We start from the raw sequence: 25,392 nt of genomic DNA, 5'->3' as shown, positions 1-25,392 counted from the left end.
CTCAATGCATTTGGCAATACGTGTAACGACATTCCTCTCAACAGCGAGTAGTTCGCCTTCCGTAATGTTCGCACATGCAATCAAAATGCGCTGTCGCATGTTGTCAGGCGTTGTCGGTGGATCACGATGTCAAATATCCTTCAACTTTCCCCACAGAAAGAAATCCGGTGAACGTTCGGGCCATGAAATAGTGCTTCGACGACCAATCCACCTGTCATGAAATATGCTATTCAGTACCGCTTCAACCGCACGCGAGCTATGTGCCGGACATCCATCATGTTGAAAGTACATCGCCATTCTGTCATGCAGTGAAACATCTTGTAGTAACATCAGTAGAACATTACGTAGGAAATTAGTATACATTGCACCATTTAGATTGCCATCGATAAAATGGAGGCCAGTTATCCTTCCTCTCATAACGCCGCACCATACATTAACCCGCCAAGGTCACTGATGTTCTTGTCGCAGCCATCGTGGATTTTTTGTTCCCCAGTAGTGCATATTATGCCGGTTTACGTTACCGCTGTTGGTGAATGACGCTTCGTCGCTAAATAGAACGCGTGCAAAAAATCTGTCAACGTCCCGTAATTTCTCTTGTGCCCAGTGGCAGAACTGTACCATGCAATTCCTGGTGCACAGAAATATGGTACGGGTGCAATCGATGTAGCATTCTCAACACCGAGGTTTTTGAGATTCCCGATTCTCGCGCAATTTTTCTGCTACTGATGTGCGGATTAGCCGTGACAGCAGCTAAAATGAACCTACTTGGGCATCATCATTTGTTGCAAGTCGTTGTTGACTTTTCACATGTGGCTGAACACTTTCTGTTTCCTTAAATAACGTAACTATCCGGCGAACGGTCCGGACACTTGGATGATATCGTCCAGGATACCGAGCAGCGTACATAGCACAAGCTCGTTGGGCGTTTTGATCACAATAGCCATACATCAACACGATATCGACCTTTTCCGCGATTGGTAAACGTTCCATTTTATTACGGGTAATGTATCACGAAGCAAATACCGTCCGTACTGGCGGAATGTTACGTAATACCACGCACTTTTACGTTGGTGACTGTTACAGCGCCATCTATCACAAAGCGAAAAAAGTGGTCCAACTAAAACATTCATATTTCTTTACGTACTACAGGAATATGTAATAAAAGTGGGGGTTCCTATTTTTAAAAAACGCAGCTGATATCCGTTTGACCTATGGCAGCTCCGTCTAGCGAGTTTCGTTCTCTATAGTTTTTTTCGTTTGATGCTTATTTCGTGATATATTTGGCCCGGTTACGATCAATGGACCACTCTGTACATATAACCGCACACCGTGACACGAACAACACGTGTACGCTCGCCACAAGATCCACACCAGTTCAGAGCGTACTACGGGTTGTATCAGTGTGAATGGAGCTGTGCGAAGGAGATAATGGTCCTCACAATGGAGTATCGGGTGTTCATTGTGGAAAGTTACTTGACAACAAAGTCGTGGAAACGGTGTGGTCAGTTGTTTGCTGAGAATTTTAATGCTGTCAAAGTGCCGGCAAAGAGTGCCATGCAACGCGTATTCCGAAAATGGCGTCAGATAGGATCTGTTTTGAACAAGTCATAAACATTCCGAAAGATGCACGCACACCAGAAAATGTGGCTGCAGTTCAGGAGAAAATGCTTCAGAGTCCTACCAAATGAAGCCGACGGCAGTGGAAAAAAGGCCGGAATATCACGTCGATCACGCGGACGAATACTCCATTTGGAACCTGTAGTCTAATCGCGACTCTAGCCGACCACTCACGTTGCCTCATCTGTCAGTGTGCGATTACTTTGTGTGGGGAGCTCTCAAACCTAAGTCGTATCCATCAACCCTCATAGTCTTCAAGAACTGCAGCAGAACACTTCGGAACAGACTGCCGCAATTCCAGCAGTTCAGCTTCGATCCGAGGTCAGCAACTCGGTGGCCAGGGTCCAAAAGTGCCAAGAGGGGAACGGTGGTCACTTTCAACGTTTGATATAGTCAGTTTAGTACTTTATTTCCATTTCTCTGCTGTCTTTCTTTCTACTCTGGAACTCTGCTCTCTGGGCCACTTTTATTTGCCCCACCCTTTACCTTCCAACAACGTAACATCTAAGCCACCAAAGCGGTGATGTGTTCCTAGGTGCACTTCCTGTTTCTACTTTAATGCACCGAGGTGCAGAAATGCGACGCCCTACTACGTCCGGAGCATATGCTGCCGTCCTTGGTGAGCATACATCCTGTTGAGATCCATTTCCCGCGTTATGTAATAATCATGGTACCATCATCAATCACGACGACTTCAGTACAATTATAGTCTTTGAATTAAAATGTCACTTCTCTTCGTCTTATTGTGTGTTTCTCCCAGCTAATTTCTGTACTATTCCCTATCAGTTCTTTCTACATACGGTGCCAGTTTTGTCGAGCTTTGTTACTTGGCAGTGACACGTCATGCGAAAGTTACCTTCGTTCTTAATTTTTGCACACAAGTATAGTAACTGCATTTCGTCTGATTTCTTACTCCCATTCATCTTTGCATCAGCAATACACTATGTCGGTAATCTCTGCACAGCAGTACAAATGTCAAGGATATGCGCTGTGTGTCCTGTTTGGAAACAAACTTGTTTCATTCGCCCAAGGTCCTTGCTGCTGACATCAGCAATTTCCACTCCACTATTCACGTTCAAACGTGCATTCTTTATCTCTTGGTTCTTTCACAGGTTATTTTTCTCAGCAGTCTTAGTTTAACAATAAAATATATAGCAGCATGGAAGGATTTCCACATGAGGAGTATCAAAAGCAGCAAATGCTAAAGTACTGTGATGTGGTTGGCGTCGCAGGGAGAACAGATCGACATAGCGTCGTTGTGCGCTTTTCCATTGCATGTATGAGATGGATATCGCTCACTTCCTGGTCAGTAAATGTATGTGTCTCCTAATGACGGCTGACGTTTCGATGAAATTTCGTATGACTTTCACAACGTGTTACGGCGGCCAACCGATAGCTGTAAATTCAAAATTAGTGCGTCTTTCATATGACGTGACACCACTTCAAAATTGCAGGGCTTGAGCTGACGGACATCATGTACCGGTCGAATATCAACTTCCAGTTCGCTTTAATGATGAGTGTGGGTTCAATGCTGAGTCCCCTTATCGCTTGGGCATCTGGAAACTGGGTCACGTTTATGCTGGCGTCATCAGTTCCATGTTTTCTTCTCTTCACCTGCCAAAGGTAAGTTGTTCTCTATTAGTATGTAAATAGTAGCTTTTCTGTTTATAGCATGTATTTCACGAAGAAGTATTAGAAGCAAGTATTAATGTTGAACATGCATGATCGGTCGGTTATTTAATAATAGAGTAGTTTAAGTAACCTCTTGGTGGTGGTGGCGGCTTGCGCCTTGAAAACTTTGTCTGCTGGGTTGTAATTGAGTTCTTCTTCTCCGTTATTATTTGATTTCCTTTGGAGATGCACCAAGAGAAAATACTGCGAGCAATCAAATCAGAGTACCTCAGAGGCTCTGAAATGCCATAGTTGTGTGAAAGGACTAATGACTTCCATTGATTACTATGTTGTAATGGTAGAAATTAGTTTGGTTACGTCTGCTACTAACTTAACGACCCGATGTTACAGTTCTTGCAACTCCCCTCACAACAAAACAAGTGGCTTTTGATACGACACAGCACTCCACACGTAATGCTAGATGTTGAAGGTAGCAAAGATTTTTTATTATTATTCAGGGAAGTTCCGACGAAGTTGTTTGTTAGAAATGGATTTCTTCTCACATTAACACCTAGTTTTAAAAAATCGGGCCGTTGTTAACATCAAGCAATACTCGTTCGAAAACGCAAGACAGTATCGTGAGTATATAATTTCTCTAAAAGTTCTAACTTATATTGACAGATCTGAGCTTCATGCATTTTTGTAGGAATCCTCCTCATCCCAGCTATAGCATCCTTGTATGATTTTTGAATAGACCAGCGATGACTCCTTTCGACGAAATCTGTAACAGAAAAACTAATATCAGGAGAACATACGTTTCGAACTTCAGCGGGAGACTTCTTTTACTAGACTGACCCTGTCTCTTCGAAATTATGCATCCATGTTGTCTCAAGTGGGTTGACGATACACTGTTCTAAATGGCACCAGTTGCACTCTCACAGTTCCTATAAAATACTGTAATACAAGGCTTGTCCTGAAAGGAAGTTCCGATCAGTCGCGAAATGGAGACTACATTGAAAATCAGAAAAGTTTTATTTGCAAAAGTTGACTCCACCTTCCAGCTACTTCTCTACATAGTCACCTCTCCAGCTAGGACATCTGTCGCACCGTTATACCAACTTTCCAATAGCCTCGTCATAGGAGGCAGCCGCCTGTGCTACCCGTCAATTGTCTACGCTCATCTATAGCTTGTCGTCTGCGCGAAAATGTTGTATTCATAGCCAGTAGTTAATGCGAACAGAGACGAAACACAGAGGGAGCCAAATACCGCCTGTAGTGCGGGTGATCAAACACTTCGTATCGAAAACGCTGCAGGGGCAATTTTATTGTCCCTGCAGATTGCGACCGAGACTTGTCACGAAGTAGGAACCGTATGACAGTTCTGTAATGTGGGTTGCATAACATCAAGCGAAATCTCTCACAAGGACCTCATACTTCGAGGGAGACACTATTTTCTACGCACCTTTATGTGTTCACCGTGCGCTCAGAACTGAAAAGAGCGAAGTGGTGCAACCGACAGGGATACTGGAGATACTGTCGAACACATATGTGCAAAGCTTTATTAGATTTTCACAGTGGTTTTCATTTCTTGACCGATCGGAACTTCCCGTATCAAACATTTGTACAGTCTTGCTTTTCCTGCTCCATGACTAAGAATCATCCCAACAAGCGCAGATTCCGGAAACATAGGCCATGAGAACCCTACTAGCGCTTTTCTCACATAACCTATGAGTCAAGGAAGTCAGCTTGATGCAGTATTTCTTGGTTTCCGAAAATCATTTGACGCAGTGTCTCACATATACTTATTGTCTAAAGTATAATCTTATGGAGCATCAATGGAAATTTGTGACTGGGTTCAGGATGGTGGAAGGATGTAGCATGCTTTCGTAAATGGAGAGTCGTCGACAGAAGTATAAGTAGCCTCAGGTGTGCCCAGGGAAATGTGTTGGGACGCTTACTAATCACGTCCTTTAGAAATGACATCAAAGACAATGCATCTCCATCTTCATCTACATCCATACTCCACAAGCCACCCTTCGGTTTGTGTGGCGGAGGGTAGTATATGTACCACTGTCATACATGTACCACAGTCATTTGCCCATTCAAGTTTCAGTAGCGAATTGTGTGCGGAAGGACGATTTCCGGCAAGCCTCTGTATGGGTTCGAATCCTCTCTAATTTCATCTTCAAGGCCTTTCCGCGAGACATGCATAAGGAGAAGAAATATGTTTGTTGACTCTTCTAGTAACGTACGCTCTCGAAACCGATAAACTTTGGCGTGATTCATAATGCCTCTCCTGCAGCGTCTGCCAGTGGAATAAGTTGATTATCTCTGTGACGCTTTCGTCCGTACTGAACGAATTTCTAGCGAAACGTGCTGCTCTTCTTGGGATCTTCTCTGTTTCATCTTTGTCCTATTTAGTACGGATTCCACACTGATGACCAATATTCAAGTATTGATTGAACGAGTGTTTTGTAAGCTACATCTACATCTACATCTACATCTACATCTACATTCATACTCCGCAAGCCAGCCAACGGTGTGTGGCGGAGGGCACTTTACGTGCCACTGTCATTACCTCCCTTTTCTGTTCCAGTCGCGTATGGTTCGCAGGAAGAACGACTGTCTGAAAGCCTCTGTGCTCGCTCGAATCTCTCTAATTTTACATTCGTGACCTCCACGGGAGGTATAAGTAGGGGGAAGCAGTATTCCGATACCTCATCCAGAAACGCACCCTCTCGAAACCTGACGAGCAAGCTACACCGCGATGCAGAGCGCCTCTCTTGCAGAGTCTGCCACTTGAGTTTGCTAAACATCTCCGTAACGCTATCACGGTTACCAAATAACCCTGTGACGAAACGCGCCGCTCTTCTTTGGATCTTCTCTATCTCCTCCGTCAACCCGATCTGGTACGGATCCCACACTGATGAGCAATATTCAAGTATAGGTCGAACGAGTGTTTTGTAAGCCAACGGCTTTGTTGATGGACTACATTTTCTAAGGACTCTCCCAATGAATCTTAACCTGGTACCCGCCTTACCAACAATTAATTTTATATGATCATTCCATTTCAAATCGTTCCGCACGCATACTCCCAGATATTTAACAGAAGTAACTGCTACCAGTGTTTGTTCCGCTACTTCTCTTCCTGATGGGCTACGTTTCCTCCCGATTCTTCCAACAATTCTCAGTCTAGTATTTGTTTACCTGCAGTTAATTTTATGCGATCATTCCATTCAAAATCGTTCCATACGCATACTCATAGATATTATATGGAAATAAGTGCCTTCGGTGATTGTTCTGCAATCGTGTAATCACATAATAAAGGCTACGTCAGTCTATATATTCGTAATTTTATTTATTAGGCGACAGTAAGGAAGTCTCGACCCGTAGTCTACGTGTAGCGTCTTTGATTCATAATCAAAACGTCTTCGGTCCCGGGTTCGATCCCCACCACTGCCTAAATTTTGATAAATATTCAGCATTGCCGGCCGAAGACTTCCGGCATAAGAAGTCAGCCTCATTCTGCCAACGGCCTTGTCAAAGAGGGCGGAGGAGCGGATAGAGGTTCAGGGCACTCTCTTGTCCTAGGGGTGGGAAATTGCCCCTAAAGGCGGAAGAATCAGCAATGATCAACGACATGAGGATGCAGAAGGCAATGGAAACCACTGCATTAAAGACACGTAACGTGTATCCATAGGACATGTGGCCTGTAGTTGAAGAAGTGTCATGATTATCTCTCCATTGGCAAAAGATTCCGGAATAGTCTCCCATTCGGATCTCCGGGAGGGGACTGCCTAGGGGGAGGTTCCAATGAGAAAGAGATTGAATAATCAACGAAAGGATAATGTTCTACGAGTCGGGGTGTTGAACATCAGAAGCTACAACGTGGTAGGGAAACTAGAAAATCTGAAAAGGGAAATGCAAAAGCTCAATCTAGATATAGTAGGGGTCAGTGAAGTGAAGTGGAAGGAAGACAAGGATTTCTGATCAGATGAGTATTGGGTAATGTAAACAGCAGCAGAAAATGGTATAACAGGTGTAGGATTCTTTATGAATAGGAAGGTAGGGCAGAGGGTGTGTTACTGTGAACAGTTCAGTGACCGGGTTGTTCTAATCAGAATCGACAGCAGACCAACACCGACGACGATAGTTCAGGCATACATGCCGACGTCGCAAGCTGAAGATGAACAGATAGAGAAACTGTATGACGATATTGAAAGGGTAATGCAGTATGTAAAGGGGGACGAAAATCTAATAGTCATGGGCGACTGGAATGCAGTTGTAGGGGAAGGAGTAGAAGGAAAGGTTACAGGAGAATATGGGCTTGGGACAAGGAATGAAAGAGGAGAAAGACTAATTGAGTTCTGTAACATGTTTTAGCTAGTAATAGCGAATACCCTGTTCAAGAATCACCAGAGGAGGAGGTATACTTGGAAAAGGCCGCGAGATACTGAAAGATTTCAATTAGGTTACATCATGGTCAGACAGAGATTCCGAAATCAGATACTGGACTGTAAGGCGTAGCCAGGAGCAGATATAGACTCGGATCACAATATAGTAGTGATGAAGAGTAGGCTGAAGTTCAAGACATTGGTCAGGAAGAATCAATACGCTAAGAAGCGGGATACGGAAGTTCTAAGGAATGACGAGATACGTTTGAAGTTCTCTAACGCTATAGATACAGCAATAAGGAATAGCGCAGTAGACAGCACAGTTGAAGAGGAATGGACATCTCTAAAAAGGGCCATCACAGAAGTTGGGAAGGAAAACATAGGTACAAAGAAGGTAGCTGCGAAGAAACCATGGGTAACAGAAGAAATACTTCAGTTGATTGATGAAAGGAGGAAGTACAAACATGTTCCGGGAAAATCAGGAATACAGAAATACAAGTCGCTGAGGAATGAAATAAATAGGAAGTGCAGGGAAGCTAAGACGAAATGGCTGCAGGAAAAATGTGAAGACATCGAAAAAGATATGATTGTCGGAAGGACAGACTCAGCATACAGGAAAGTCAAAACAACCTTTGGTGACATTAAAAGCAACGGTGGTAACATTAAGAGTGCAACTGGAATTCCACTGTTAAATGCAGAGGAGAGAGCAGATAGGTGGGAAGAATACAGTGAAAGCCTCTATGAGGGTGAAGATTTGTCTGATAAGATAGAAGAAGAAACATGAGTCGATTTAGAAGAAATAGGGGATCCAGTATTAGAATCGGAATTTAAAAGAGCTTTGGAGGACTTACGGTCAAATAAGGCAGAAGGGATAGATAACATTCCATCAGAATTTCTAAAATCTTTAGGGGAAGTGGCAACAAAACGACTATTCACGTTGGTGTGTAGAATATATGAGTCTGGCGACATACCATCTGACTTTCGGAAAAGCATCATCCACACAATTCCAAAGACGGCCAGAGCTGACGAGTGCGTGAATTATCGCACAATCAGCTTAACAGCTCATGCATCGAAGCTGCTTACAAGAATAATATATAGATGAATGGAAAAGAAAATTGAGAATGCTCTAAGTGACGATCAGTTTGGCTTTAGGAAAAGTAAAGGCACGAGAGAGGCAATTCTGACGTTACGGCTAATAATGGAAGCAAGGCTAAAGAAAAATCAAGACACGTTCAGAGGACTTGACGACCTGGAAAAAGCGTTCGACAATATAAAATGGTGCAAGATGTTCGAGATTCTGAAAAAAGTAGGGGTAAGCTAAAGGGAGAGACGGGTCTTATACAATATGTACAACAACCAAGAGGGAATAATAAGAGTGGGCGATCAAGAACGAAGTGCTAGTATTAAGAAGGGTGTAAGACAAGGCTGTAGCCTTTAGCCCCTACTCTTCAATCTGTACATCGAGGAAGCAGTGATGGAAATAAAAGAAAGGTTCAGGAGTGGAATTAAAATACAAGGTGAAAGGATATCAATGATACGATTCGCTGATGACACTGCTATCCTGAATGAAAGTGAAGAAGAATTAAATGATCTGCTGAACGGAATGAACAGTCTAATGTGTACACAGTATGGTTTGAGAGTAAATCAGAGAAAGACGAAGGTAATGAGAAGTAGTAAAATGAGAACAGCGAGAAACTTAACATCAGGATTGATGGTCAGGAAGTCAATGAAGTTAAGGAATTCTGCTACCTAGGCAGTAAAATAACCAATGACGGACGGAGCAAGGACGACATCAAAAGCAGACCCGCTATGGCAAAAAAGGCATTTCTGGCCAAGAGCAGTCTGCTAATATCAAATACCGACCTTAATTTCAGGAAGAAATTTCTGAGGATGTACGTCTGGAGTACAGCATTGTATGGTAGTGAAACATGGATTGTGGGAAAACCGGAACAAAAGAGAATCGAAGCATTTGAGATGTGGTGCTATAGACGAATGTTGAAAATTATGTGGACTGATAAGGTAAGGAATGAGGAGGTTTTACGCAGAATCGGAGAGGAAAGCAATATGTGGAAAACACTGATAAGGAGAAGGGACAGGATGATAGGACATCTGCTAAGATATGAGGGAATGACTTCCGTGGTACTAGAGGGAGCTGTAGAGGGCAAAAACTGTAGAGGAAGACAGAGATTGGAATACGTCAAGCAAATAATTGAGGACGTAGGCTGCAAGTGCTACTCTGAGATGAAGAGGTTAGCACAGGAAAGGAATTCGTGGCTGGCCGCATCAAACCAGCCAGTAGACTGATGACCAACTAAAAAAAAAAAAAAGGAACTGTGTCGAACGCCTTATGGCAGTCAAGGAATACGGCGTCTATATGGGAGCCTCTATCTGCTGCTTTCTGGATCTCGTGGACGAACAGAGCGAACGGGGCTTCACAAGACTGTTGTTTTCAGAATCCATGATGGTTCTCCTATTGAGGAGATTTTCGACCTTCAGAAATGTCATAATCCGCGAGCATAAAACAAGTTCCTCAAATTCTACAATTCACAGACGTCACTGATATAGGCCTATAGTTTCTTGCATCTCTTCGACAAACTTTCTTGAAAACGGGGATGACCTGTGCTTTTCCCCCCAAAAACCTACGGTACACAGCTGTTAGAAGAGGGCCACGTTCTTTCACATACTCTTTTTAGGATCGTATTGGTATCCCGTCAGGTCTAGTTCCCTTCCCTCTGCGGAGTGATTTCAGTCGCTTTTCTATACGATGGTCATTTATTTCGGTATCAGCAATTTTGTCGTTCGTACGACGATTTGAGGGAGGGACTACAGTGCAATCTTCCTCTGGGAAACAGTTTTGGAAAAAGAGGTTTTGAATTTCGGCCTTTTCAGTGACGTTCTCTGTTTCAGCGCCATTAAGGTCACAGAGTGTCTGGAACGATGGCTTAGATTCATTTATTGGTTTAACGCAAGAATAAAACTTCCTGGCATTTTCAGTCATGTCGGTAGTCAGAATTTTACTTCCGCATGCGGTTAACGCCAATTTTGACTTCGTTTAACTTTTGTTTGTCTGTGGGACTTGGGCTACGTTTAAATTGGCGTTCAAGCTCTCTTTGCTTTTGTAGCAGTTTTCTGACATGGCTGTCGAACCACGGGGGGGGGGGGGGGGGGGGGGAGGGGGGGGGGGCGTCTTTTACACCCGTCGCGTCGCAGCTTACTCAGCAGATACTAGTCTAGTCCATGAAGTGTAACGCTCTTGAGCTTTTTCCAATGATACTCAACGTTTTTAGAATAGGAGTTTTCGTGCTCACCCCTTACATGATCTGAAATCTGTGTCTTGTAGCTCTTGCTAAGCAGCAAGATTTTCCTACATTTCTTTGTGTGCCTATTTACTGCCGTATTTAGTGATGCTGTAACGGCCTTATGATAACTGAGTACCTGTTCTACGCTGAGCCGGAAAGTTCGGATCTGTTTGTTATCAGCAGGTCAAAGATGTTATCTTGGTGAGTTGATTCTCCGATTAACAACTCAAGCTAATTTTTGTATAAAGAGCTTAGAACAAATTCAAATGATTCTTTGTCCCTACTGCCCATCCTAATAAGTTGGGTTTTCCTGTCTATAACTGGTAAGTTACAATCTCCACCTAACACTACAACATGATCAGGAAATTTACGTGAAATAGTCTCCAAGTTTCCTCTGAACTATTCCGCCACTACTGTTGCTGAAACAGGTGGTCTGTAAAAACAACCGCTGACCATGTTTGATGCTCCTCTAGCATATTAATCAAAATTATTTCACATTCTGGACCCATACTACTTTCACTACATATTATTGCATATTTTGTGGCTGAGAAACGCCTCTACAACCAGCTTTCAACTTATCTTTGCGATGTACACTCCTGGAAATTGAAATAAGAACACCGTGAAATCATTGTCCCAGGAAGAGGAAACTTTATTGACACATTCCTGGGGTCAGATACATCACATGATCACACTGACAGAACCACATGCACATAGACACAGGCAACAGAGCATGCACAATGTCGGCACTAGTACAGTGTATATCCACCTTTCGCAGCAATGCAGGCTACTATTCTCCCATGGAGACGATCGTAGAGATGCTGGATGTAGTCCTGTGGAACGGCTTGCCATGCCATTTCCACCTGGTGCCTCAGTTGGACCAGCGTTCGTGCTGGACGTGCAGACCGTGTGAGACGACGCTTCATCCAGTCCCAAACATGCTCAATGGGGGACAGATCCGGAGATCTTACTGGCCAGGGTAGTTGACTTACACCTTCTAGAGCACGTTGGGTGGCACGGGATACATGCGGACGTGCATTGCCCTGTTGGAACAGCAAGTTCCCTTGCCGGTCTAGGAATGGTAGAACGATGGGTTCGATGACGGTTTGGATGTACCGTGCACTATTCAGTGTCCCCTCGACGATCACCAGAGGTGTACGACCAGTGTAGGAGATCGCTCCCCACACCATGATGCCGGGTGTTGGCCCTGAGTGCCTCGGTCGTATGCAGTCCTGATTGTGGCGCTCACCTGCACGACGCCAAACACGCAAACGACCATCATTGGCACCAAGGCAGAAGCGACTCTCATCGCTGAAGACGACACGTGTCCATTCGTCCCTCCAGTCACGCCTGTCGCGACACCACTGGAGGCGGGCTGCACGATGTTGGGGCGTGAGCGGAAGACGGCCTAACGGTGTGCGGGACCGTAGCCCAGCTTCATGGAGACGGTTGCGAATGGTCCTCGCCGATACCCCAGGAGCCCAGGAGCAACAGTGTCCCTAATTTGCTGGGAAGTGGCGGTGCGGTCCCCTACGGCACTGCGTAGGATCCTACGGTCTTGGAGTGCATCCGTGCGTCGCTGCGGTCCGGTCCCAGGTCGACGGGCACGTGCACCTTCCGCCGACCACTGGCAACAGCATCGATGTACTGTGGAGACCTCACGCCCCACGTGTTGAGCAATTCGGCGGTACGTCCACCCGGCCTCCCGCATGCCCACTATACGCCCTCGCTCAAAGTCCATCAACTGCACATACGGTTCACGTCCACGCTGTCGCGGCATGCTACCAGTGTTAAAGACTGCGATGGAGCTCCATATGCCACGGCAAACTGGCTGACACTGACGGCGGCGGTGCACAAATGCTGCGCTGCTAGCGCCATTCGACGGCCAACACCGCGATTCCTGGTGTGTCCGCTGTGCCGTGCGTGTGATCATTGCTTGTACAGCCCTCTCGCAGTGTCCGGAGCAAGTATGGTGGGTCTGAGACACCGGTGTCAATGTGTTCTTTTTTCCATTTCTGGGAGTGTATATTCCAATAGGAATTCAGAGTTTCATTGCTGTTCACATCTAGCTTCAGCCATCTATCTGTTCTTAATTCTATGTGGCCATAGTTACCGTTAATAAGCGAGATTAGTTCCATTACCTTTCCATAGGCATTCCAGCGGTTAAATTATAGAATATTAAGATTTTGTATTCCCGATTTACTGCTCTGACGAATGTTACTCTTGACTGAGAAGACATCTTATCGGGTCTGTGGAAGGATTTCTCTTTTCTTATAAATCCACATGTGCACATCACATGTACTCCGTTATTCTAACAGTGGCGTGTAGCGCACGCCTGGTCTATTAAGGGGAACACTAAAGTTCTCCACCCAGTAGTGAAGGTCAAGAAATATCCATCCGTTACCATCTCAGAACCGTCTGAAACTCTGACTTAGACCTTCCACTCTACTCCAAACGAAAGAATCGCAGTCGTTTCTGGGAACGACGCTGTAAGACGCTAGGTCTGCTTACACGGTACGAGCGAGGCTATCGGTCTCCATCACATCAGCCAGCCGCCTGTATGAACCAAGGAAAGCCTCTGAACTCAGGTGCCTCCTGGTGTACCACCTCCCCCCCTCCACTCTCCACCCCTCTAGTATTCTCAGTTTCTCCTAATTGAGCCTCGCAAACTTTTCACCGATGATGGAGTTGTCGATAATGAAGTACTGTCTGTGAAGTGCTGGAAAAATCGTAAGTCAGATCTTGATAAGATTACAAAGCAACTTGCTTTAAATGTTCAGAAACGGGAACTCGTGAAAAAAAGGTAGTGTCTTATGGCTGTATTATCAGTGAGTCACTACTGGAATCAGTGGACGCAGACGAGTGTAACAATCAGTAGGGATACGAAACCGAAAGATCCCAGTGAGTCACTACTGGAATCAGTGGACGCAGACGAGTGTAGCAATCAGTTGGGATATGAAACCGAAAGATCTCTTAGGTTCAATTGTAGGTAACGCAGGTGATGGATTTCGGTTCAATGAAAGGTTACTGGGAAGATGCAACCAATAGGTTGGTTATAAAATACTGGTGTGACCCATCCTAAAATGCTGCTCACGTCTGTGGAACCTCCACCAAACACGTCCAGCAATGGACACTGATCATATAAAGAAAAATAGAAAAACTGATCACCAGTTTTTTTCAACTCGTAGGAGAACGGCACGAAGGCGCTGAAGAAAGTTAGGTGATAGACACTAGAAGACAGTCGCAAACTATTCAGTGGAAACCTGCTTACAAAATTTCAGGAACCGGCTTTGAAAGAGAAATCTAGAATTATACTACAGCTTTCTACGTATCGCTCCCGTACGAGTTGAGGAGATAAGATTAGGCTAGCTACTACACGCACAGAGGCGTTCAAGCAATCATTCATACGTGAATGCAATCGGAATAATCTTTAACAATTGCTAGAACGGGAAATACCTTCTGCCATGGACTTCAGAAGAGTTTTCGGAGTTTACGTGTATTTGAAGATCATGGTGCCTCCGCTGTAATCATGTGGCGTCGCTAAAGATTTGCCAAGAATATACTGAAACTGTCATATTTTCTGCGTCAAGGCTATATATTGTATGATGTTAAATAAATTTTACCTGTCAAGATATTTATGATTTTCAATTTTGAAGACATATAAGTAACATACTACTGCTTTAATGACAAGAGAGACAAAAAGCTGATGTTTATGCATAATAAAAATCCATCACAATTTCTGTTCACTTTATTTATTTGTTACTTTCACAACTATTACAGTTTCCTTCCTGAGTCACCCAGATGGCTGCTTAACAAGGGACACACGAAAAAAGCGTTTTCTGTGATACGCAAAATCGCAGAAACTAACAAGAGACCTGTTCCAGATGACACATATGAAGTCCTCAGCAGCATGAGCAAACGCCACACTGCCAACATGAGTGTGCTGAGCTTGGTCACAAACAGAAGTTTGTTCAAGAACACACTCATTCTGGTTTTCGGCAGGTAATTAATAATTTGACAGTAACTCAGAATTTTAGATTAGCTTCAGGCACTCGATAAACACTTTTACGTGCTGTACCAAATTATCTCAATTTACACGCAATTACATAAGTTATAAGCGCACTTATTAAAATTAACTTAGCCCACAAGTGTTGTAACTGTAATCCTTTGACTGTCGGAGTTATTCACGCCAAAATTCTCGCAACATTCTCAAGTTATTCTACAAATAACTCCTGAATAACAAATAGAGGGTAAAGTCAGATCCTGAGATTAGAGGCGGCGCAGGATATGGTGTCCGGTGCGCAGAGACCATTTTCTGTCCTAAAGCACTGAGCGAGTTTACTCGTTTGTTCGAAAGGAGAGGCCAATAAGTGTTCGCCCCTTTTCGGACGGTCGCCGATGACAGAATTCAGGCACACGCCCAGCAATCTTTCACAACGATTTTACAGAAACCATTCGCTATAAAAAATTCGTACTTTTTGTTTCATGTGTGACGTTCATCATGAGTTGCCTGTCACTTGGTTAATGATCGTAGGTATTCTAATGTTTACGTGGAAGTAAGACAACGCGCGAAATTCTGAAAAGTTTACAATGAAAAATAGGGGTCGCTATTATTTTGCTTTAAGTGCGCATTACATACTTTCCTGCTGCATATGAAATTTAGCTAACATATTGAATTTTTCTTTAGACTTGGGTAGAAGTATCTAACTGTCAGCAAATTCTATAAAATTTAGACGGCCTGTGTGGACGAGCGGCTCTAGGCGCTTCAGTTAGGAACAGCGCGACCGCTACGGACGCAGGTTCGAATCCTGCCTCGGGCATAGACGTATGTAATGTCTTAGGTTAGTTAGGTTTAAGTAGTTCTAATAGTAGGGGACTGATGACCTCAGATGTTAAGTCTCACAGTGCTCAGAGCTATTTGAACCATCTAGAAAATTTATCTCACGTGGCACACTCATTTACGATCGCGCAGCGCCAGTGATAGGGCCAGAATGAAATATCCACAACATTCCTCATATTTCATAGACGTTTTCATATCTCGAAATAAGATTTTGACAAATGACAGCACGCAAAGGAGAGAGTATTTTTCCATATCGTTGTTATGCAAATTTTCTTTGTCTACCATGTTATTTTTAAGGTCCATCGATTTCTGATGAAAGATAAATGCTCATAAATGTAAAGCGCTCCGTCTTCAGGCCACAAGTGAACCATCGGGACCATCTGACCGCCGTGTCATCCTCAGTTGAGGATGCGGATAGGAGGGGCATGTGGTCAGCACACCGCTCTCCCGGTCGTTATGATGGTTTTCTTTGACCGGGGACGATACTATTCGGTCGAGTAGCTCCTCAATTGGCATCACGAGGCTGAGTGCACCCCGAAAAATGGCACCAGCCCAAGGCGCCTGGATGGTCACCCACCCAAGCGCCGGCCACGCCCAACATCGCTTAACTTCGGTGATCTCACGGGAACCGGTATATCCAATGTGGCAAGGCTCACAAATGTAAACGTTACACATTTTTTGTACCGAAGATGTGCTTTTTCATAAGCAACTGGCTTTACTTTTCCTCAGTTCCTCACTGTCGACAAAGTTAATTATGTTGGTGGGTTGTTCCATGAAGACAAACAGCAACAGTGAGAAACGATAGGATTAATACCATGGTGTTGTAACTGGCTAGTAACAATGTTTGAAAAACCGTAGTGATATGGTAATAATGATTAAATAAGTGCAGCCATCATTGGAAAGTACGAACAATTCACGTCATTATTTAATATTCACAATTTAAAGTTACGTGCTGTAGATGGAGACTAGCCGCTCTGAAGCAGTACCGTGCGACCTGTCTTCAGTGAGCCACCTCTTATTTTATGTAACCTTAGGCCTAAGCAAGCCACCAGAAAAGAATATAAGTAATGGTTTTCACTACAGATGTTTTAATAGTTCGTAAGTGTTTTGATAATATGTCACATGAACTGGTTTCTTCCCCTTAGAGGGCGACATTTCTATTATTAACCTTCTTGGTGTGGATTACGTGTAATTTGTTATTCGGTTTCAGAAACAAATAAAAAACTGCTAAAATAGATTACACGAAATGTAATGACACTTATTTAAATATGTGTAGTGTTTAACAACTATTACAGTATAGTTTTCTCACGAAAACCGCCTGACCCAATGAAGAGAACCAGTCCCCTAGACTGGGCCGATGACAAACCTTTTAATTTTCCAAATATTTCATTAATAGTGAACATTTCTGACTTCTGTGTCTACTACAGCGAAATTTAAAAACTAATGTGTTACGCTAAAAATAAAATATTTATTTTATTACGCTGCCCTCCAAAGCTAAATTTGTGAGCCCTTGATGCCTCAGAACATGTCCTTCCAACCGGTCCCTTCTTCTTGTCAAGTTGTGCCACAAACTTCTCTTCTCCCCAGTTCTATTCAATACCTCCTCAATAGTTATGTGATCTACCCATCTAATCTTCAGCATTCTTCTGTAGCACCACATTTCGAAAGTTTCTATTCTCTTCTTGTCCAAACTATTTATCGTCCATGTTTCACTTCCATATATGGCCACACTCCATACAAATACTTTCAGAAACGGCTACCTGACACTTAAATCCATACTCGATGTTAACAAATTTTTCTGCTTCAGAAACGCTTTCCTTGCCATTGCCATTCTACATTTTATATCCTTTCTACTTCGACCATCATCAGTTATTTTGCTCCTCAAATAGCAAAACTCCTTTACTACTTTAAGTGTCTCATTTCCTAATATAACACCCTCAACATCACCCGACTTAATTCGACTACATTCCATTATCCTCGTTTTGCTTTTGTTGATGTTCATTTTATATCCTCCTTTCAAGACACTATCCATTCCGTTCAACTGCTCTTCCAGGTCCTTTGCTGTCTCTGACAGAATTACAATGTCATCGGTGAACTTCAAAGTTTTTATTTCTTCTCCATGGGTTTTAATATCCAATCCAAATTTTTCTTTTGTTTCCTTCACTGCTTGGTCAATATACAGATCGAATAACATCGGGGAGAGGCTACAACCCTGTCTCACTCAATTGCGCACCACTGCTTCCCTTTCATGTCCCTCAACTCTTATAACTGCCATCTGGTTTCTGTACAAATTGTAAATAGCCCTTCGCTCCCTGTATTTTACCCCTGCTGCCTTCAGAATTTGAAAGAGTGTATTCCAATCAACATTGTCAAAAGCTTTCTCTAAGCCTACAAATGCTAGAAACGTAGGTTTGCCCTTCCTTAATCTAGCTTCTAAGATAAGTCGTAGGGTCAGTATTGCCTCACGTGTTCCAACATTTCTACGGAATCCAAACTGATCTTCCCCGAGGTTGGCTTCTACTAGTTTTTCCATTTGCTTGTAAAGAATTCGCGTTAGTATTTTGCAGCTGCGACTTATTATTCTTTGGGACTGGAATTATTATATTCTTCTTGAAGTCTGAGGGTATTTAGCCTGTCTCATACATCTTGTTCACCAGATGGTAGAGTTTTGTCAGGACTGGCTCTCACAAGGCCGTGAGTAGTTCCAATGGAATGTTGTCTACTCCGGGGGCCTTGTTTCGACTCAGGTCTTTCAGTGCTCTGTCACACTCTTCACGCAGTATCGTATCTCCCATTTCATCTTCATCTACAGCCTCTTCCATTTCCATAATATTGCCCTCAAGTACATCATCCTTGTATAGACCCTCTATATACTCCTTCCACCTTTCTGCTCTCCCTTCTTTGCTTAGAACTGGTTTTCCATCTGAGCTCTTGATATTCATACAAGTGGTTCTCTTTTCTCCAAAGCTCTCTTTCATTTTCCTGTAAACAGTATCTATCTTACCCCTAGTGAGATAAGCCTCTAGATCCTTACATTTGTCCTCTAGCCATTCCTGCTTAGCCATTTTGCACTTCCTGTCGATCTCATTTCTGAGACGTTTGTATTCCTTTTTACCTGCTTCATTTATAGCATTTTTATATTTTCTCCTTTCATCAATTAAATTCAATATTTGTTCTGTTACCCAAGGATTTCTACTAGCCCTCGTCTTTTACCTACTTGATACTCTGCTGCCTTCACGACTTCAACCCTCAGAGCTACCCATTCTTCTTCTACTGTATTTCTTTCCTCCATTCCTGTCAATTGTTCCCTTATGCTGTCCCTGAAACTCTCTATAACCTCTGGTTTAGTCAGTCTATCCAGGTCCCATCTCCTTAAATTCCCACCTTTTTGCAGTTTTAACCTACATTTCATAACCAATGGATTGTGGTCAGAGTCCATATCTGCCCCTGGAAATCTCTTACAATATATGTCTTACAATTTAAAACGTGGTTTCTAAACCTCTGGCTTACCATTATATAATCTATCTGATACCTTTTAGTATCTCCAGGATTCTTCCAGGTATACAACCTTCTTTTATGATTCTTGAACCAAGTGTTAGCTATGACTAAGTTATGCTCTGTGCCAAATTCTACCAGACGGCTTCCTCTTTCATTTCTTACCTCCAGTTTATATTCACCTACTATGTTTCCTTCTCCCCCTTTTCCTACTCTCGAATTCCAGTCACCCATGACTATTAAATTTCGTCTCCCTTCACTACCTGAATACTTTCTTTTATCTCATCATACATTTCATCAATTTCTTCATCTGCAGAGCTAGTTGGCATATAAACTTGTACTACTGTACTAGGCGTGGGCTTCGTGTCTATCTTGGCCACAATAATACGTTCACTATGCTGTTTGTAGTAGCTTACCCGCACTCCTATTTTTTTGTTCATTATTAAACCCACTCCTGCATTATCCCTATTTGATTTTGTATTTATAACCCTGTATTCATCTGACCAAAATTCTTGTTCCTCGTGCCACCGAACTTCACTAATTCCCACTATATCTAACTTTAACCTATCCATTTCCCTTTTTAAATTTTCTAACCTACCTGCCAGTTTAAGGGATCTGACATTCCACGCTCCGATCCATAGAACGCCAGTTTTCTTTTTTCTTTCTCCTGATAACGACGTCCTCTTGAGTAGTCCCCACTCAGAGATCCGAATGGGGGAGTATTTTACCCAAGAGGACGCCATCATCATTTAACCATACAGTAAAGCCGCATGCCCTCGGGAAAAATCACGGCTGTAATTTCCCCTTGCTTTCAGCCGTTCGCAGTATCAGCATTAGAAGGCCGTTTTGGTTAGTTGCCCCTGCAACTACTGAAAAGACTGTTGCCCCTCCTCTAGAACCACCCGTTTGTCTGGACTCTCAACAGATACCCCTCCGTTGTGGTGGAACCTACGGTACGGCCATCTGTATCGTTGAGGCACGCAAGCCTCCCCACCAACGGCAAGGTCCATGGTTCACGGGGTGTTGGGGGGTGGGGAGGTGGGGGCACTTCACCTTAGTCAGTAATAAACTGTAAAAGTAATCTCAACTTTTTAACAAATTTAACGCAGACCTCGACGACCGAAGAACCCACCTTGTTAACCAATGTTTTCTCGCCTTGTTGTGACGCTTTAGGAAAAGGGAAGTTTCAACCTTTGTCGAACTCGCACAGACGAAGTTGCCGAAGTTTCTGTTCGCTTCCGTTCTACGGAATCCACACGTGAACACAAGGCAGCTTGAACAAGAGACTGACACTCCTAACACCAGCGTACATGTCACTGAAATACAACAGCATTTCCATTCCATCATGTACACTTATTGCAAGAATAGCACAGGAACTACTTCCATAACTGCTTGAGAACAGTTATCTGAGCAGTATTCTCTGATAGAAACGTACAAGATTCTGGAAATCATTCTTAAGCCATTCTTGCTTTATGTCTAAGACACGGATGGAGCTGCTGTCGTTTTTCAGTTGGATGTACACTGGTTTTAGGTGCGCCAGTCTTTTATACAAGCTGTCGTGTGCTCACTTGTGGATTCATTGGAGCGACAGCGAGAGAAATAATGTCGGTGGCTTCGTCTGATCGAATTATATGATGACTGCGTTGCCTTGCGCTGAAATTTCCCGTTTCCTGAAGCGTCACGGCAGTGCCAAAAAATATCCGTCCGCAAGATTGGTTCTTGTCAGCATATCGCTTTCTGTTGATTTCCTCCCTCAGATTAGAGTTACGATTACCTTAAAACACAATAACACAAAAACAATGAAATAGTTTTTAAACAATGACTGAATTTATTGTACATAACCTATGGTTTAAGACCTACCTTACTGTACGACATGTGCCCGTAATATAAATAAGAAGACATTACTGCATTGACTTAGTTGCTGGCAGGTGCGCCCATAAGACAGTTTGTAGGGGGTGTGAGGCTAGATCTGGGGTATGGTGTATATTTAATAATTTAACAGACGAATGGTGAATTCAAAGTAGAAAATTTTTTGGATCCCACCATGTTAAAAACTTGGCTAATACTGACTTTTAAATCATTTTCTTGAAATAACAGCACCTGAATAAACTATATTTCTTCCTTCCCTGATAGCTAGGGGAGAGCGGATCCCCTCCTTGCCATCGGTATGGGCGGACTTGGCTGCTGGTGAATATTCCATGTTGTATGGTCGTGGCCCACGAAACTTTTCCTAACTTTTCGTCCAGAGTTCCGGTGGACATCTTTAGAGGTGCTACTTGTTCTGCGGAATCTTGTTGACTGACGGGTCGGACGTCTGAGAGCAATGTAAATACCGTGAAAAAGGAGGTTCGGTTGAACTTAAAAAGTGAATGTCAGAGATGGTCCTTGTCAGAAATAAAACTTAGCTGAAGATTGTGTGGTACAAGTGCCCATGTATCACGAAGTTTCATGGCACTTCTTTTCCGTTAAATTAACCCCAAGTTCAAAAATATGTCATGGACCACGATCATACAACATAAAAGACTCACCAGCATCTAAGACATTCAGTCGTGAAAGGCTTCATTGTACGATCGCAATGACTGATATGCTAAATTACATTCTACATACGTAAGTAACGTTTCTAATTTATTTTCGAACAGATCTTGTAGATAGGAGGCGGATTACCGAATTCATGTCATCAATCAGAGGCCTGGTTGAATCACCGCCGTGCTTCAGTTCCTACATTTCATCGTAGAGTCAAAACCACGGTGCAGCTCGGCATTTTTCATATCAACAGACGTTGCTAGTGGTGAAAGAAGTGATAAGAGACAGATAAAAATCTTAGGATTGGCAAGGAACCGAGCCTGGCTCCTTTCGATTTGCAGAAACTCAGTCTTACTGATTTACGCTCACTGGTACCCTAACAAAGTTCTGTTTCTGATCAAGATAAATGGAACACCTTGTATGCACATTTTTTATTTTGTTTCTGGTCAAGATAAATGGGACACCTTGTACGCTGACCAAAATAGAAAGTGCGACACAATAAAACATCAGTTCGAAATTTATGAAACATTGTGAAATTTTTCGTCAAATACCGTAACGGCTATTAAAAGATTGAATTTTCATCAACGCCAATGTGTGGTACGCCCACTGTGGGCAAGAATACACTCTTGTAGTCTTTCTGATGTGGAATCAAACAGCCCTCGAAGGTCATCTTGATGAATTTCTCGCCATGCCTGAAACACATGCTGCGTCAGTTCCGTCAGTCAAGGATCTGTACACTCTTCAGAGACTTTATGGTGTGAACTGCACTGTGGACTCTTGCGTTATCCTACTGGGATACGTCATTTGACACCTTGTATGTGAAGGGTACAACATCAGGATTTACCGTTCTTGCTACATACTGGAGGTCATTCAGCCTCCCCTCAAACAAATCAGTCCTGTTTCATTTTAATACCGTCGCACATGGCTCCACAGAAACACCGCAGAAAACTACTTTAGATCCCAACTGACTCTGGCTCTACGTCGCGTCAGTTTCTGTTGCCTCAGGTGCGGTGTCAGCGGCAAACGATGCATGGTAACCCATGATTTCAATCCAGCTTCCAAAAATTTGCTCCCGACTGTTCGTGGTGACACCTACCTCTAAACTCTCCCCAGATTTTAGCTCTTATCAGTTGTCTTTTCATCAGAGCGCGCTGAACAATCCTGCGATGTTCTCGTAGTGTAGCATGCCTTGCAAGGACCTGTGCACATTCTTCTTGCCAAAGTGGTGTCTTGACACTGTCTCGTCACTCGTTCTGAGGCCACGGAATTACAGCCCAGTGTCTATGCGAACCGTCGTTGTGATCTATACCTGCATCTTCATGAGTACTGTGCAAGTTACAGAAGGCTGTTCGAACCACCTTCAAAGTACACGATCCATACACATTAATATGACCACCGAATATGTTCTGCATCAACCTGCAAAAACCACTGATGCCAGCACTAGCAGTGGAGGGTATATAATACTTGTTGACGGGATGCGATCGTTGGGAAATGCGGAAACGGAGCGATATATATGACGTCCAAAAGGGCATGATCATTGACTTTCGGGCCAAGGGTGGAAGCGTTTCCGAAACGGCTATGTTTCTAAATCTTTCGCTTGCCGCAATGGTTAAAGTACGTTGTGCATGGCAAAATGGCTTTATCCATAACTGGCACCAAGGCAACTTTGATGTGCCATGAACTATAGATGATTGGGGTGAACGACGGCTACAGGGATGTGTACTCGCGAATAGACGTGCAACTGTTGAACAACTCAACTGACCTTCAAGTCAGCAAGGGGCTATCAACAGTGTCTCTTCAGTGACCGTTCAGCGAACATTGGTGCATATGGGCCTCTGCAGCAGGCGCCTTGTTCATGCACCCATGCTGACTGCTGTTCATCGGACACGAAGACTGGAATATGCACACCAGTACAAAGCTGGACCTCCACTAATCGGCGACAGATTTCCTTTACAGGTGAATCGCCTTTCATGCACCATCCGACGGATAGCCGTTAGCTTGTACAGGGTCAAACGTGTGAAAGCAAACATCGTGCAACAATCATAAGAAGGGTCTTCGATGTGAAGAATGTTTTACTGGCATATCGTGGGTGATGTAGTCATTCTAGAAGACGTAATGGATCAACAGAAGAATACATCTACTATGCGGGACCATGTACAGCGCTGCATGCTATTTGTTTTTCCTCGGTAAAATGACATCCACCTGCAGGACAATCACACAGCCCACAGGATGCGTGTGTGGTTCCAAGGCATCAGACTGAGTTTACTGTACTCCCTTGGCCGCCAAACTCCCCGGATTTGGTTATTTCAAACGGTTCTGAGCACTATGGAACTTAACTTCTGAGGTCATCGGTCCCCTATAACTTAGAACTACTCAAAACTAACTAACCTAAGGAAGTCACACACATCCATGTCCGAGGCAGGATTCGAACCTGCGACCGTAGACTGTAGCGCCTAGAACCGATCGACCACCACGGCCGGCTCCCCGGATTTAAACTCAATCGAAAATCTGTGGGACCACTTCAGTCGGGCTGTTGGCGCCAATGGTCCTCAACAGAGAAGCTTAACTTCGAGTGGCAACGGCACTGAAGTCGGCATAACTCCACAATCCTGTCGGTACCTTCCAGAACCTCATTGGCACTCTTCCTCCATTTCTCGCAGTGGTCCGCACTGTAAAACGTTGTTACTTAGGCTTTTGACCGGTGGTCACATAACGTCACTATACAGAGCACCAGACGTCGTTTGGCCACAAATTCCCTCTTAGGCTTGCTCTTTTCATGTCCTCCTCGTTTCATCCGACACGTGTTGTTTCGCTTCCAAACTAGCAGAATGCCTTCAATTTGTCACCAATTTTGATGCTATTCCTCATTCCTTGCGTCTTTCTTCGGTCTATTCTCAGTTCATAGTGTATACTCATTAGACAGTTCATTCCACTTAACAGTCCTGCGGTTCATCTTCACTTTGAACTCAAGATAGTAGTGCCAACAGCGGATCACTGATTTTCTTTCGCGTGGAATTTTAATTCCGCTGCTGACTCTTGCTTCTATTCCCGTCATTTTCCATCACGAAGTACGAAGCCTACTTTTCTCCAATAGAGCATCTTCTGAAGACATCTTGTTTCTTTATGTTGGTTAGTAGTCTATACAGAAAAGCTCTAAGGAAACCATCCATCCAAAAAAATTAGACATATATTCTTGAATGATAACGCAGTGTCTGTATAGGCATTTATCTCGCAAAACTCAGACCAATGATTTTCATATATCAATGTGAATTACTCTGAAAAGCTGAGTCCCTGGAACCGCTGCACGTTTCAGCCTTAATAGAAGAATAACGTCGCATTTTCTTTGTCCGCAGGAGTGTCTGCGTTCTGACTACATGCAGCATGATGTTCAATATTGGAAACCTTGGTGGAAACCCATTTTTGGCGTTCATGGCTCAGGGAGCTGGCGACTTACCAGGAAATCTAGCAGCACATTTCTTGGGAAACAAATTTGGGCGCAGGTTTACAGAAGCATTCTCGTTATTGGCAGCAACCTTGATATCCATATTTATTATCATCGTTATAACAGGTAAGACAACTTGTTTCAATGTAAAGTATAAATGTTAAATGAGTCTTC

At 43.5% G+C, this 25,392-nt stretch overlaps 1 protein-coding gene across 1 annotated transcript in view; it reads left to right on the top strand.

Moving 5' to 3' along the window:
• The window catches only part of LOC126354273 (solute carrier family 22 member 7-like), a 103,088-nt gene that overhangs the window by 63,879 nt on the left and 13,817 nt on the right, over window positions 1-25,392 (top strand). The window contains exons 5-7 of the mRNA XM_050003814.1: window positions 3,072-3,240; window positions 14,699-14,920; window positions 25,130-25,344. Of these exons, the coding sequence (XP_049859771.1) occupies window positions 3,072-3,240; window positions 14,699-14,920; window positions 25,130-25,344 (606 nt within the window). The remainder of the gene's footprint in view (window positions 1-3,071; window positions 3,241-14,698; window positions 14,921-25,129; window positions 25,345-25,392) is intronic.

Source organism: Schistocerca gregaria, chromosome 3 (genome assembly GCF_023897955.1).
Source record: "Schistocerca gregaria isolate iqSchGreg1 chromosome 3, iqSchGreg1.2, whole genome shotgun sequence".
Classification (NCBI taxonomy): Eukaryota; Metazoa; Arthropoda; class Insecta; order Orthoptera; family Acrididae; genus Schistocerca; species Schistocerca gregaria.
The sequence above is the reverse complement of the archived record's forward strand: the minus strand, read 5'-3'. Positions and strand labels throughout refer to the sequence as shown.